Source organism: Prionailurus bengalensis, chromosome C1, assembly GCF_016509475.1.
Source record: "Prionailurus bengalensis isolate Pbe53 chromosome C1, Fcat_Pben_1.1_paternal_pri, whole genome shotgun sequence".
In the NCBI taxonomy this organism is placed as follows: Eukaryota; Metazoa; Chordata; class Mammalia; order Carnivora; family Felidae; genus Prionailurus; species Prionailurus bengalensis.
Genome location: NC_057345.1, coordinates 27904876 through 27920875, shown reverse-complemented (window position 1 = coordinate 27920875; position 16000 = coordinate 27904876). Strand labels below are relative to the sequence as shown.

General features: G+C 39.6%; 1 protein-coding gene across 1 annotated transcript in view; it reads right to left on the bottom strand.

Moving 5' to 3' along the window:
• The window catches only part of THRAP3 (thyroid hormone receptor associated protein 3), a 77012-nt gene that overhangs the window by 16820 nt on the left and 44192 nt on the right, over positions 1–16000 (bottom strand). The window contains exon 3 of the mRNA XM_043574490.1: positions 3449–3616. Coding sequence (XP_043430425.1) covers positions 3449–3585 — 137 coding nt within the window. The 5' untranslated portion in view covers positions 3586–3616. The remainder of the gene's footprint in view (positions 1–3448; positions 3617–16000) is intronic.

The following is a 16000-nucleotide window of genomic DNA, read 5'->3' as shown; positions in this document are numbered from 1 at the left end:
TGACTTTCTGTTGTTGAATCACACGATCCTACCTAGGTGCCACAAGAGGGCACCATCTGACCATAAACACCCAAGCACACAGGAGGTTCAGAAAAGAAAATGACAAAACCAACCCCTCTTCCGGCACCACCACCCACACGTCTTTCAAGTGAACCTAAAGCCAAATGTTGTGTTCTTCATCCAACAATTTGGGACTCTAATTGGGCAAAGGGGCATTTCCAGAACCACAGGGATTAACAGTAACCTGATTTTGTAAAAATTACATGTTTATGAATGCTAAGTTTGTCAATGACAGGGAGCTGTTTTGATCCAAAAGCCAAAGTTATCTGTTGGTATAAAAATCTGCTGGGGTTCTTGGACACCGAATGTGCCTTGTCAATTATGATATACATCATTAACATAAAAGTACCTAAAATTACTAGAAAAAAGTCTTCGCAAAAATACTTTCTTTACATACAGTAGAATAAAAACCTTCAGTTAATCAACAGAATTTTTCATATTTGGCCTAACCAAAAACAGATTTTATTTGCTTGTTTTATAAATAACTCCATTTAGCAAATATGACAGATCTTAACTAAACAAATGGTGTTTTTGAAAAGAAATTTATATTAATCCATAGAAGATAAGAGTGGGATTGGTCTTCCCACGGTGTTCTTTATTCACCCCAAGAACAACTGTGACTGGCAAAAACGTATCTTATGGATGGTTGTTAACAGTTACTATTTAAGTACAATGAAAAAAAACTTACCTTCCATACTTTTCATTCGAAAACAGTAACAATATAAGAAAAGAAGGAAGAGGCGGATGCAGGCTATGAAAGTGTCTATGACCCGATTAAATGGCTATACTTGAGGGAGGTGATGCACCACCAGCACTAAGGAGGGTTTAATTCATGTCCCATCCTCAGAGGCTACTGCTGCTTCTGTCACCAACTACTAGTGCGGGCCCTGTGGCATACCGCATCCAAACCCCGCAGTCATTGCACAGATGCAAGAACATGAGTCTCTGCAGATTGCAAATGAAGTTATTTACAAGAAGTCACTTAAAAGGATACAGTCTGTGAAATACAAGGAAACAATCAATTTTCTCCAATTCTGTAGAACTCAGCAGTTAAGTTAATTTAAAGGCATGGTTTCTCAAACTCTCTGGATAGTATACTTTCCTTGTAGGAGAGGGAAAAAAAAAGGAAAAAAAAAATCATGGAACAGATAAGCCAGAAATAAAAAGTGAACATCCAGTGGCAAATTTATCTGTTTCTAAAAAACAGAGATGTCAGACTAGAATCGAGTATAAAAACATGTTTTCCAGTGGAGAAATTCCTCCAAAATAACAATCTTCTCGGTGTAAGATAGCACATAAAGTGGCTCTAGGCCTACCCCAGCACATACTGCCCGAGATATTTTTCCCTCATTTGCCAAGTCAGTGACCATGCCAAATAATCTGTAGAATACGAAGAGATCTGTCCAGACAGATCTGCCCGGAATCCCAGCTACCACAAATACTTCAGAGCTGGTTAGCATTTTTCAATCTGGTTTGTGTGCGTTCAATTTTGTCGTTCAGTTTTGGTTGTAGAGCCCTTGTTTTTGAGGCAATTGCTTAATTTCCATCTACTAGATTAAGTTTTAAAGTGTTACTCTCTTCAGAACAAACTGAGCTGAAGTGAAGTTGAAATGGCACTAATCAAAAGACTCTGGGGGCAAAGCAGGAGTAGGTTACTAAGAGTCTCTGCTCAGTCCCATGCCTTGACAGCAACTTCCTAAGGTAGATATAAATATATTTTGGTGGGTTTCCCTCTTCTTTTTTTCGGGGCTGGTGAAAGGTAGAAATTTATTTATATGGACTCTGACACAATTAAGCAACAGTCTCTAGCCTAGGGCTTGAACAAAATTTGACCTAAAAATGCATGCCCAAAAAACATGGAAGAAGAGAGGGTGAGAGACTAGGACTCATTATCACAAAGTGTAATATTATCTTTAAAAAAAAAAAAAAAAAAATCTAGTGTTTCTTCTGTTTGAGGAAGAGACTGTATATTCTAACTTATAGCAGAATCATTAATAGCGGTACCTGGACGGCTCAGTCGGTTAAGTCTCCAACTTCAGCTTGGGTCATGATCTCACAGTTTGTGAGTTCGAGTCCCGTATCTGGCTCTGTACTGACAGCTCAGAGCCTGGAGCCTGCATAGATTCTCTGTCTCCCTCTCTCTCTGCCCCTACCCCACTAGCGTACTCTCTCTCTCTCAAAAATAAATAAGCACAAAAATATATATATTTTTAAAAGAATCATTAATATTTATGCACACCAACTTTTTATTCACCCTCTGGTCTGAAATTAATTTTTTCAGGCAGGCCTCTCACAGATTCTATTTAAGATGTTGGGAGGAAAAAAAGAATCCCACCAATTCCTTAAGACATTTTAGAAGTGTTTCACAGGACTACAGAAGTAAAGAACACAACTTAATAACTACTTTTCCTGAGGTTTATTTTAAATTTTGTAATCAATTCATTTAACAAAAGAATTCTAGAAACTTATGTGAAATAAGGAGTGCAGAGCAGGGGGAGGGGGTCCAAGTGGTGAAGCTGAGAAACTACTTCCTTGCCTGGTGCGATTCTGAGAACAAGAACGAAGCTGTGCAAATATCCCCCTTTGGTATTTAAATACATCAATATTCATGGATAGAACTTGTATCTACAAAAAAGTTCTTGTCTGTTCACAAGAAAAAATTACAAGTTGTAAAGAATGAAAAACCCAACTCCCAATACATGAAAAGAGGAAACGAGATGGAGGTTTTTCTAAGACATAACTGAAACAGGGAGACCCACTGAAAGATGTGAAACCTGACAGAATTAAAGAATACTGGCAATAAATTCAAAAGAATTATTTGTACACTTAGGCACAGAGATATCTACCAGAGTGATTTTTAGATAGTTTTGCTGTGTTTTACTAAATAGACACAGCTTGTTAGTGACTGGCACATCAGATGTACACAAATGACTCCTGTTAAGTTTTTGTGGTTTAATTACATTATTGAATTAATGAGGCTTCTTGCCTCGCAAAGTTGCTCATAGTATTAATCCCCTTAGCTATCTTTTCTTTGGTGATGATGCATACAACCTTTTGTCCAAAGCCTGCAAAAATACCTCAGGAAGAAATCAATCACGTGTAGATTTGAAGCAAGCAGCTCAAATAAAACAAAATGCTCTTTCTTCCAAAGTAGATGAGAAACAGTACATGCTGGCAGAGGAGAAAAGGAATTAGGCAAACAGTATGGCAATCAAAGATGATTTGGATTTGCAGCGTTTGAACAAACCTGTAATATCTGACAACCCAACCCTTTACCTGAAGCCAACCCCCCACTCCATTTGACGCTCACAGAGTCTAGCAAAACATCTTCAGAGACCCTCACTGACCGATACAATGGTTATCCCGATATACAATCACATCCCCTTACCTCAGCCTGCGCTTCCTTGAACGAGAAACAGATCGACTTCTGGACCGAGACTTCGAAAATGAACGAGAACGAGATCTTGATGCAGATCTTGAGCGAGAAGAGCGAGATCCAGACTTGGATTTGTTTGTTTTTGACATCTCTGAAGAGAGGGTCACTTTTCAATTACACCTAAAGTAGAAAACAGATGCAAACAAATGAGGGAATACCTTTGCAAACTTGAACTTCTCTGGACACTTAGAAACAATTGTTTTTTTAAACAAATGAAATGACTGATTAAAAACACTGCCCGTTTATCAAGAGGAATTTCTACGGTATTCACACTTCATTTAAAAAGATTTTTTTAGGGCCAGGTGGATGGCACACTCGGTTAAGCAACTGACTCTTGATTTCAGCTCAGGTCTTCACTCTCAGGGTCACGAGTTCAAGCCCCATGTTGGGCTCTGCCCTGGGCATGAAGCCTACTTAAAAAATAAATAAAATTTGGGGGGGAGGGGTGCCTGGCTGGCTCAGTTGATGGAGCATGCAACTCTTTTTTTTTTTTTTTTTTTAATTTTTTTTCAACCTTTATTTATTTTTGGGACAGAGAGAGACAGAGCATGAACAGGGGAGGGGCAGAGAGAGAGGGAGACAAGAATCGGAAACAGGCTCCAGGCTCTGAGCCACCAGCCCAGAGCCCGACGCGGGGCTCGAACTCACGGACCGTGAGATCGTGACCTGGCTGAAGTCGGACGCTTAACCGACTGCGCCACCCAGGCGCTCCGGAGCATGCAACTCTTGATCTCAAGGTTGTGAGACTGGGCCCCATGCTGGACATGGAGCTTACTTTAAAAAGTTTTTTTATTTTTTATTTTTTTTTAGGGAAGGATTTCTAAGCAGCACAATCCCAAACAAACCAAGCCACAGCAGCAAATGGAAAATCTGACCTGTAGCTCTGACTTGGAAACACAATAAACCACTTAACAAAGTGAGAGGAGCTACCAATGATTTGGTACACATAGTCTTTTTTTTCAATAAGCAGACAAGTTTTTCAGACTAAGTCAGCTGTTAAAAGCATTGAGAAGACCTGGGACAGGTTTCCCAATTCTTTTTTTAAAATTTTTAATGTTCATTTTTGAGGGGGAGAGGGAGAGGGAGGGGCAGACAGCAAGAGACACAGACTGTGAAGCAGGCCCAGATTCTGAGCTGTCAGTACAGCAGAGCCCGATGCAGGGCTTGAATTCATGAGCTGTGAGATCATGACCTGAGCCGAAGTCAGACCCTTAACCAACAGCCACCCAGGAACCCCCTGGGTTTCCCAATTCTAAGAAAAGAAACTCTATGCAATGATGTCTTGTTACTGAGTGTATGGCAACATCTGACCATTTCTCTACTCCCTAGGCCTTAAAGCCACGGGGCAAATCCTTAATATTTCATTCCAAGAAAGAGGCTTAAAAAGTGTGCAAGAACAACACAAAATGGTGTTGGGAAAACTGAACAGCTACATGCAAACGAATGAAATTGAATGACTTTCTTATACCATACACAAAAACAAACTGAAAATGGATAAAGGACCTAATAAATGTTGAGACTTGAAACCATAAAAATCCTAGAAAAGAGCACAGGCAGTAATTTCTCTGACATTGGCTATAGCAACATTTTCCTATATAGGTCTCATGAGGCAGGGGAAACAAAAGTAAAAATAAACTACTGGGACTACGTCAAAATAAAAAGCTTCTGCACAATGGGGTGCCTGGGTGGCTCAGTCGGTCGAGTGTCTAACTCTTAATTTTGGCTCAGGTCATCTCAGGCTTGCAGGATCAAGCCCCATGTCGGGCTCTGTGCTGGGCTTGGAGCCTGGTTGGGAGCCTCTCTCTCCCTCTTCCCCTCTCCCCTGCTCCACACTCCCTCTCTCTAAATTAAAAATAAAAATGTGTTTTAAATAAAGCTTCTGCACAGTGGGGGAAACAATCAGTAAAACAAAAAGACAACCTACTGAACAGGAGAAGATATACGCAAATGATACATACGATAAGGGGTTAGTACCCAAAATATATAAACAACTCATACAACTCAATACCAAAAACAACAAATAATCCAATTAAAAAATGGGCAGAAGACACAGACATTTCTCTTCAAAGAGGACATACATAAACAGCCAACAGACACATAAAAAGATACTTGACATTACTCATCACCAGGGAAATGCAAATCAAAACCACAATGAGGTATCACTTCATGCCTATCAGAATGGCTAAAATCAAAAACACAAGAAACAACAAATGTTGGTGAGGACGTGGAGAAAAAGGAACCCCTGTGAGCTACTGGTGGAGATGCAAACTGGTGTGGCCACTGTGGAAAATAGTTAAAACTTAGAAACAGAACTACCTTATGATCCAGTAATTCTATTACTGGGTATTTACCCAAAGAATATGAAAACACTAATTCGAAGAGACAGATGCATCCCTATATTTATTGCAGCATTATTTACAATAGCCAAAATACGGAAGCAGCTCAAGTGTCCATCAACAGGTGAAAATATAAAGAAGTTGTGGTGGAATGGAGTATTACTCAGCCATAAAAATGAGTGAATTCTTGCCATTTGCAACAACATGGATGGATCTAGTGGGTATAATGCTACATGACGTCAGAGAAAGACAACTACCATATGCTTTCACTCCTATGTGGAATCTAAGAAACTAAACAAATAGGGGTGCCTGGGTGGCTCAGTTGGTTAAGAGTCTGATTTTAGCTCAGTCATGATGAATCTCACGGTTCTTGTTTTCGAGCCCTCTGCTGTCAGCACAGAGCCTGCTTTGGATCCTCGGTCTCCCCATTTCTCTGTCCCTCCCCCTGCTTGTGCATGCTGTCTCAAAAATAAACTTTGAAAAACAAATTTAATTTAATTTAAAAAAAGAGAAAGAGGAAAAAAGACATAAACAAAAAAACAGACTCTTGAGCATAGAGAACTGATGATTACCCAAGTGAAGGCTGGAGAGAGGAGGAATGGGTAAAACAGGTGACAGGAAGAGCACTGAGTAATGTACAGAACTGTTAGATCACTATATTGTATACCTGAAACTAATGTAACACTGTATGTTAATTATACTGGAATTAAAAAAAATGCAAGAGTATTCTCAAATACTCTAATACCATGGTACTACATCCTGTAAAATAGAGGATATTAATCCTAAAATATAAATATAATCCATAAAACACAGTCCTGAGGTACTTTATAAAGTGAAGAACTGTCACTTTCTTTTAGCTCTTCTTTAGCATCAAGAGGCAACCTTTTTTGGGGGTCATTTGCCCATGAAAAAACAAAACTGTCTTTTTCCTTGTTTTTCCTCCCCCGCAGGAATGAATGAATGAATGGAGAGCCTCAGAATTGCACCAAGCCCGCTGAGTTTGGTCAGCAAGGCACACTCGCACTCTATCAAGCCGGCTCACTTATTCTCCTTTATACCCTATGACTACAACTGTGGCGACTTCCAAGGAGCAAAAAGTTGAAGGGCTATAGCATGTGTGTTATCAGGAAGAACAAGGGATCGGCCAAAAACCACAAAGCTGGTTAATAGCCAAACCAGGCCAAAATTCTAGGGCTTATTCTATCACACCTCACTGCTTCACAGTTTTGCTGTAGATTCTTTTATGATGCTGACCCTGGTTTGTAAAGGGAAAATGATAATCAACAAACATTTCACCCTCCCCTACCTCTCAGATTTTGTTATTCAGATCTCAGCTCAAAAGCCATCTCCTCAGGTGGCTCAGTCTGTTAAGGGGTGAACTCTTGATTCCGGTTCAGGTCGTGATCTCATAATACGTGAATTCAAGTTCAAGTTCGCCCCAGTCTCTAATTATTACACCCCAGTTTTAGATACAAATTTTAAGAGTTTGTAGAAAGGCAAGCAAGTCCAGGAAGCTGCTATCGCACTAGATCATAGGGGAAATAACTATACCCATAGGAAAGAGACCTGATTTGGAGGACGGAAAACCACTAGGAAGCCAGAGACACAAACGATAGTAAGATATTGCTAAATGAGGGAACCAAAGACCTAGAGTCTAGGCCCTGCCAAAGGGACTGAACTGTCCAGCAAGGTCAAAGAGATTTCCATTTGAAGCCGATTTTTGGCAGAAGTGTCACGGTACAAAGCCAGGGTAGAGGACTAAGTAGCTATTCAGGCATGAAGAGGTGGAGGTGTAACTGAGCAATTTAAAGGAACTGAATACGGAAAATGCATTTTGTTTTTCTGGTTGGCCTTCAGCAAATTTTAGGTATAGTCTTGCTGAATGGATTTTTTTTCTGTCACAAATTTAGGGCTATTTCTGCCTCGTGATATCTCTGCCCAATCTTCAATTTTAGCTGAAGTCGGAATGAAAAATCCTTTTAGATCACTGGTATTGTCCACAACAGGTGGACAATAAAAAAAAGAAAAAAGAAAAAAGAAAAAAAAGGATCAGCAAGCTAGTGTTGAAATACTCATTTCACCCCCAGAAATTAGAAAATTACAAAGCTTATTTTCATTAAGAGGAAGAAAAACTTGTCATCTAAATGCAGATAAAGCCAAACCTAACATTTCTAAATATAAACTTACTAGAATTGACAAGTATGCTTAAGAGTCACAATACTGTGATACCACCCTTACTCCTACTCCTGGAACTTTTTAAACATGAATTGAAACTGATTTTAAAAACATCATTATACTCTGAGAAATAAGTGGAGTGACTCTGGATAAAATGAAACCACAGCTGGAGATAAACCAATGAATCACTTAACTCATTTGAGAGGATGCTAAATAGAGGATAAACAGTTAAATTAAAATTAAAGCAGAATTGATTCTGGCCTTCATGGATCCCAAAGTCTAGAGGTGCTAAAAGACAGCAAATAAGGAAGCAAGCAAAGATGTAATTACAAATTCTGGTAGTTACTAAAAGACAAAGACCACATAATGTTAGTAAGCTTATGCAGAGTAGTACTGACTTATTTTATTTAGATAAGATGATGAAGATAAGATGGTGAAAAGCTGGTATTTAAGTGGTCACCTGAAGAATAACAAACAGCAAATTACAGGAAGAAAAAGGGAAAGGAAGTGTCCAAAAGACATGAAGTTTTTTCTCTGGATATCCATAAATACATATATAAATAAATCCTTTTTAGTATAAGGTAGGGACAAACGTAAGTAAAGCCATTTGATCTGATCAGCAAAGTTCATTCAAAACAACTCTCAATTCTATTTTGAAGACTTTCAGACTTTACGTGATTACACACACCTTTTCCTGTTTCTACCATTTCTTCCTTGGTCATGTTCTACAAATATATTGGGAAATGGGACAAACATCACCTTGGGAATCAATCTGGCACCTTTTTACATGTTACAAATTCCTAGCATTTGATTTCTGTTCAAACTAAAATTTCCCCAAAGGGAAGTTTTGCTTCTTCAACAAACCCCACTCTTCCTGGAGAGGCTTGTTTCATTTCAAATACTATAGAAGAGTCTAGTCCTTACAGAAGAACTATGGCTTAATATGGCAGCTCATGGCTATGAAACGTGCCTCAGGCAAAAACATACCCTCTCAAACACAATCTGGGTAAAAACTTCTTCTCACAATGAAGGTAAGGGAGTGCTGTTCCTCCACCAGCATTATAGAAGAATCCACCAACGGAACAAGTAGCAATCAATACTTACTATCCACTATGTGCCTGGCATGTTAAAGATGCGGAAGCATAGGACCTGGCTCCTAAACTCCTATAGTTAAGGGTCTGGTAAGACCCAAATATCCTCAACTTTCCAATAGTCTTTAGACGATGTGGTACCAGTTTGTCTTCCTTCATTGGAAACTCAGAACTTAAACGAATTCTCCAAATGTGGCCTACTACAGAACTCTTTAGATACTATTAATGCATCTGAGTATGTCTCTTTCTGGAAAGCCATACCAAGCACATGTAGATTTGGAGCATGTCCCAATGTCTTCTCTCACACACCCTTCTGCAGCTGCAAGATGTTTTCCTCCTCCATCTTGTGTGTTTATCCGACTACTGTTCTCTTTTTTCCTACCTTTTCTTTAAAACCCAAGAGAAGAATTTCAAACAGCCTTTTTGAAATTATTTCAGATACAATTCAGTCACTTGGAGCAAGGGTTCACTTTCAAACTGTTCCCTCAGAGCCACTTGAGAGCAGTCTCCCAAGCCTTCCCCACCCAAACCACTCCCTCCTCTAATTACCAAGCAGATAAACAGGCCTTGGGAGAACAGATGCATTGTACTTAAAATGAAGGCATTAAGATATATAATTATATGACTTTTATATCATTAAAAACATATCTTATTATTCAACTCAAAGAAGAAGTAACATTGGCAGACAAAGCCAAAACTTCTCTAAATCAAAAACTCTCAAAGGATGAATTAAATTATTCCTTTTCCCTTCTCACCTCAGATTAAGTTTCTTCTCAGTGTCCCTAAGTGATTACGCCACCATTACCTTGGCCAAGTTGTAGGCATCTGCTGAATTCACCAGAATAAACATTATGGGAGTATTTACCCCATGGCTGGAACCCTGCAGGTAGCCTACTGAAAGGAGGCAGGAGATTGGGTTCCTAAAACTAAGTAGTGCCAGATAGAACCTCAATAGGCCACATGGGGTTCCAACCTTTGCATGCCAAACAACCAAGCTACACATAAACCAACTATCCTTCACTCCATAAATAACTCGGTTCATATTTTAAAAGGTCTTCTCAGACTTTATTTTTAATAATTTTTTTTTAACGTTTATTTATTTTTTTGAGACAGAGAGAGACAGAGCATGAACAGGGGAGGGGCAGAGAGAGAGGGAGACACAGAATCTGAAACAGGCTCCAGGCTCTGAGCTGTCAGCACAGAGCCCGGTGCGGGGCTCGAACTCACGGACCGTGAGATCATGACCTGAGCCGAAGTCGGACACTTAACCCGACCAAGCCACCAAGGCGCCCCTCAGACTTTATTTTTAAAGAAAGAGCATTTAGGGGCACCTGGGTGGCTCAGCAGGTTGAGCATCCAACTTCAGCTTAGGTCATGATCTTGCGTTTGTGAGTTCAGGCCCCGAGTCGGGCTCTGTGCTGACAGCTCAGAGCCTGGAGGCTGCTTCGGATTCTGTGTCTCCCTCTTTCTGCTCCTCCCCCTACTCATACTCTGTCTCCGCCTCTCAAAAAATAACAACATTAAAAAAAAAAAGTTTAAAGAAAGGATTTTATTAGTCAAGCAAATAAAAACTAAAGGCAAACATACAATAACCTAAAAACAGAATGGTAACATGAGGCAGACCCAAATCCTCCCTAATATGTGAAATCAATTCAAACCTAAGTCCTTTAAAGCTTTCTAAACCCATGGAAAGATAGGGAAACGGGAGCTGGGCAAGGGACAAATAAATGCCTATGACGAACAGTCTGATCTCTGGATAGCTGCACCTAAACTATTCTGAATGGCTCCACTGCTCTAATCTAATGTCTGTAGAGGGCTTTGCTGGGCAGACTATATCCTTTTTTTTTTCTTTTCTCATTCCCATATCACATTTACTATCTCACAGGACATTCGATTTCTTCAAGAGATCTCACATACCTTGAGCATATTCACAACATTTCGCATGGTACTAACTCTCATTTCAATATACACATTACAACCAATTTAAGACCAAAATCCTAGGTATTCTCCTGATAAACACCAGCCTCTTCTAGCACCAGCAGCTTCCTTGCAGCAATGAAGCATATAGAGGTGCCTTTGTCTTATCTTCCTAAATTACTCAGATGTATTAACATCATGAAACTTTCATTACTAATGCTTACTCCAAGGACCCATGACAGAAAAGCCAAGTGTTAATTCAAGAAAGCAGCAGTGTTACAAAGGAACATTTATTTTAATGTTTAATTTGGGTTACAGGACCCAAGTAAGCTCTAAACCAAGAGAATTTCAGGAAGGATCAATAAATATCACCCTCTAAGAGGCAACTAATGGTCAAAACAATGGATAAGAATGGTCACCTATGGAAATCTTCCCCAAAACTAACCCTCCAAAAAGAAACGCAAGAATCTTAGCATAAGGCTTAGAGTTCTTTTAGGTAAGTCTCTAATTTAAAACGTAAATACCATATGATACACTGAAATATTGAAATGCATAACATCTATGATCTAACTTTATAAAACACACAAGTTTTAGTCACGAATAAATACTGAAAGGAGGAAACAAGCATTAAGAATTTGCATCTTCTTGAAATTCAGAGAAAGAGAAAGCTAGAATTTAATGACCCATAACAATCATCTAAAGAAACCTAAAAGTACAGGACCATAGAGTTCAAACCTGAAAATTAGCAAATAACCCAGTGGAAGTTTCTGCTTTGTTTCTGGCTAAGACAGGCTAGGGTGGGGGTTGTTTGTCCCCAGCAATGTAAAGTTTATAGGATACATACTTATGATGACAATGGGGAAAAGGATTTTAAATTGGGACTATCCTGAAGAGTTAGGATACATCATTTCCTCAAGTAGGGCAATTCAGCTATGATGATTTGATGGGATTACTTCTTAAGAACATCTAGCTTCTGGGGCACCTGGCTGACTCAAGTCATTAGAGCATACAACTCTTGATCTCAGTCACTGTTGTGAGTTCAAGCTCCACAGTGGGCATAGAGTTTACTTGGGGGTAAAATAAAGAATATCTACTTCCTCCTGCTCTAGATCTAGAATGAGTTCAAGTCCTGCGTTGGGCGCAGAGCTAGCTTGCAGGGGTGGAGACACATCTAGAATCTATACCAAGAATACATTCATCAAACATCCTTCTAAATCAGTTTGGCCTCTGAATGGACCTGCCTATCATAAAGCCTGCGAACTGGCTTTCTTGCTAGATATGTATCTAATGGAAACGGATTCCTGGCACTTTGATTTATCAATAACAACTGCTAGGGGGTGCCTGGGTGGCTCAGTCTGTTGAGTGTTTGATTCTTGATCTCAGCTCAGGTTTTGACATCAGGGGCATGAATTCAAGCCCGTGTTAAAAAAAAAATTGTTTTTTTGTAATTGAGAACCTCAATAACAACTGCTAATATTTACCAAGACATGCCAGACAAGGAGCTACAAACCTTCAGCATTAGTTCATTTTATACACACAAACCTCATTAAATACTATGCTCTGTCCTGTTTCACAGACAAGAAAAAAAAGGACTTGAGGGGTTAGGTATCTCACCCTCAAAGTTCCAAAGCTAAATAGGTCCAAAATTCAAACATGATTTTTTTTTTTCTTTTTTAAAGTTTGAGAGAGAAAGAGCACACAGGCAGAAAGGGGGTGGGGGTGGGGGTGGGGGGGAGGAGGAGAATATCCCAAGCAGGCTCTACCTGACAGTGCCCCAACATGAAGTTTTTAATATGGTGACTCACCATTACCTTAAAGGTTTAGCTACTCCATTTGCATATCGTGAATCTGATCAAGTTAAAGTAAGAATCTCTGGGGGAGCCTGAGTGGCTCAGTCGGTTAGGTGTCCCACTCTTGGTTTTGGCTCAGGTCATGATCTTGAGGTTCCTGAGTTCAAGCCCAGCATTGGGCTCAGCACTGATAGTGCACAGCCTGCTTGGATCCTCTCACACTCCCTCTCTCTGTGCCCCTCCCCCACTCACTCTTGCTCACTCTCTCAAAATAAACTTGAAAAAAACTTTTTAAATCTCTGAAGCATAATGATCTCTGAAAGAACTTAATTCTTATACCAGCAAAGCTGAAATGTTTAAAGCACAAAACAGCTCTCTTCCCCCACCCCATCTCTAACATTCCAAAAAAATGGAAATAGGCTCTACTTGAAACAAGTCTCAGAACTTCCAGCACAAAAAGTCGTCTCTTGCCAAAGACAGCAGGAATGTTTCTGCCATCAGTCATTTTACAGAGCCTAAATCAGAGAGCTACAGCCAGGTGTACAGAACAAAGAGCTTCATGTGACAAGAGACTGATAACAAGAAACATGAATATACCTAGGATTAAAAAATGGCCCTCACTTGGGAAGGGAAAATTAGTTTCCACTGTTTATGGATCTCTAACATAACCCGAAAAGGATGAAGAAAGTTCCTGAGGACTGAATCCACATGGGCCTGGACTGGCTGTCCTTTGCATACACCCCAAGACTGAGTCTCTGCTCTGCTAGAAGACAGCACACTTTTCCGGATCAGATGGCACTACATTTGAGGACCGTAAGGTTGCTAACCAAATTAGTTTCACAACCTGGGATACCAAAACCAGGAGGCTACAAAATGAGCTGGTCAGAGATCACGTCTGATTTGCTCTCCAGTTGTATCTTCAGCACTTTGCAAAGTCATTAGCCACAAGACTGGACACTTCACATTTCAAACTTCCTCTTCATTCTCCAAGCTCTCCACCAAAGTAGCAGTTTATCAAATACAAATAACACAATCCAGGAATAGAATTAAGTATACACCATAGGCTAACCACTCCTGCTCAATGGGAAGTTGAGATCACTCTTTCTTGTCCCTTCTACATCTTACTCCAAGGTACAGAAAGCCAAACTGACCTCAGTGTTAGGGAGATACTCAAACTCTATTTATTAGTGCCAGGTCAGAGTAAAACTTCAATGCCACCAAGTCCAGTCAAGACAGCCATGCTTTGGGGGCGCCTGGGTGGCTCATTCAGTTAAGCATCTGACTCTTGATCTCAGCTCAGGTCATAATCTCAAGGTTCCTGGGATCATGTCCCATCCCACAATGGGCTCTGCTCTGACAGCACGGAGCCTGCTTGGGATTCTCTCCCCCTCCACCGCTCATGCGTGTGCTCGCTCTCTCTCTCAATACAATAAATAAATTAAAAAAAAAAAAAAAGCCATTCTTTTAATAGTCACTAGTGCAAGAAGTAGAAATTTTTGGTCAACAAGACACAAAATGACTAAGATAAAGAAAAGATAGACGGAAAACTACCAAGAAAGAAATTCACCATTCATAAAAAGTTGTGAACAAAGCAATGGTCTGACTTGTGCTTTGTATGCCTCTGGATACTTCTGGCTAGGAAAGCAGGGCTCAGGTGAAACATTACACATGTTTACTATTTTATGCTTTTCTCTGGAGATTATCCCTCTCCTGAGAGACAGAAACAGAATCAAGAGCAGCTGGGGGTATCTCTAGGGTAACACTTTGCTAAGGCTTCACACCCCACCCACATCCCTGAAGAAACTGAACTCAGGTGGGGGAAGGGCCTTTGGGGAGAATGACAATGAAGGGGGTTTCTGATCTGATTTCCATTCAGAACTGAAATTAGTATTACATTTACAGATTTAATAATCAACTCTATTAACTGGCTCTCTTAAATTATTAAGTAAGCTAATAAATACAATACTAATTTCAATTCTGAGATTCTAAAACTTATAGAGAAGAATAATCACACATGCATTAATTAAGTACCTTCCTAAAGGTGGGAAAGGGCCTTTGGGGAGAATGGCAATTTTATTGCTTAAACAACCTGAAGAAATAATAAAAGACTTGACCTTGCCTAGGTTATTATAAAATCAAAATTATTCTGGGGGCGCCTGGGTGGCTCAGTCAGTTAAGAATCTGACTTGGCTCAGGTCATAATCTCACAGTTTGTGGGTTGGAGCTCTGCATCGGGCCCTGTGCTGACAGCTCAGAGCCTGGAGCCTGCTTCATATTCCATCTCTCTCTCTCTCTGCCCATCCCACACTTGCACTGTCTCTCTCAAAAATAAACAAACATTAAAAAAAAAATTTTAATATATTCTGAAGTTTAGTGCTGAAATTCTTAAACTTTAAATACTGAATTCTATGGAATTTGGTAGAACTTCTTTAAAAATGTGTAATATGTGGGTGCAGATGTACATATAAGATGTACCTACTTAAGCACATGCAGCAAACTGTTAACAGCTGTTACCTCTGCAGAGCAGGAAGGAAGATTTAAGAGGAAGGGGGCAGGAGAAGGGAGAGACACAAAATGAGGGACATAGAATTACAGCTTCTTACTTTACGTATAATTCTCTTAGCTGGTCATTTTACAGATGACTTCACCCCATTATTCTAAACATAAAAGTTGTTGACATTCTGGAGTTAATGGGTTGATTCTTTCATCTTTAATGTGGAATCAACACCTATCTACCTTCTTCTGAGATATTTTAAAAAATCTAAAATAGTAACTTCCATGACCCTAAATAAATAAAGCTGCACTGTAATTACTCGAAGTCCATTTGAGAAAGTCTTATCACATTGGAATTGTTTTATTCTTTTAGGACTTTAGAGAGGGTTAGGAAAGGCTTGCTTTACAGTCAACTGAGTTCTATTCCTTTAAAATGTTTTTATTATGGAAGTGTTGATTCATACTAAAAAATAGAACAGTGCAAGGAACCCAAGTGTGCCCACCACCCAGCTTCAAAAACCATCAACTCTCTGCAGGTAGGCTCCACTTATGGTCAAAACGCTAACAAATTTGGGTGAATGTAGCCAGTCTCTGCAGCTATTTTCCTATATCTTTTCCCTTGAAATAAAAACAGAAAACAAAAAACAAAAAAACGAAAAACGAGAGACTCCTTATATTAAAAAAATTACAAATATAAATATC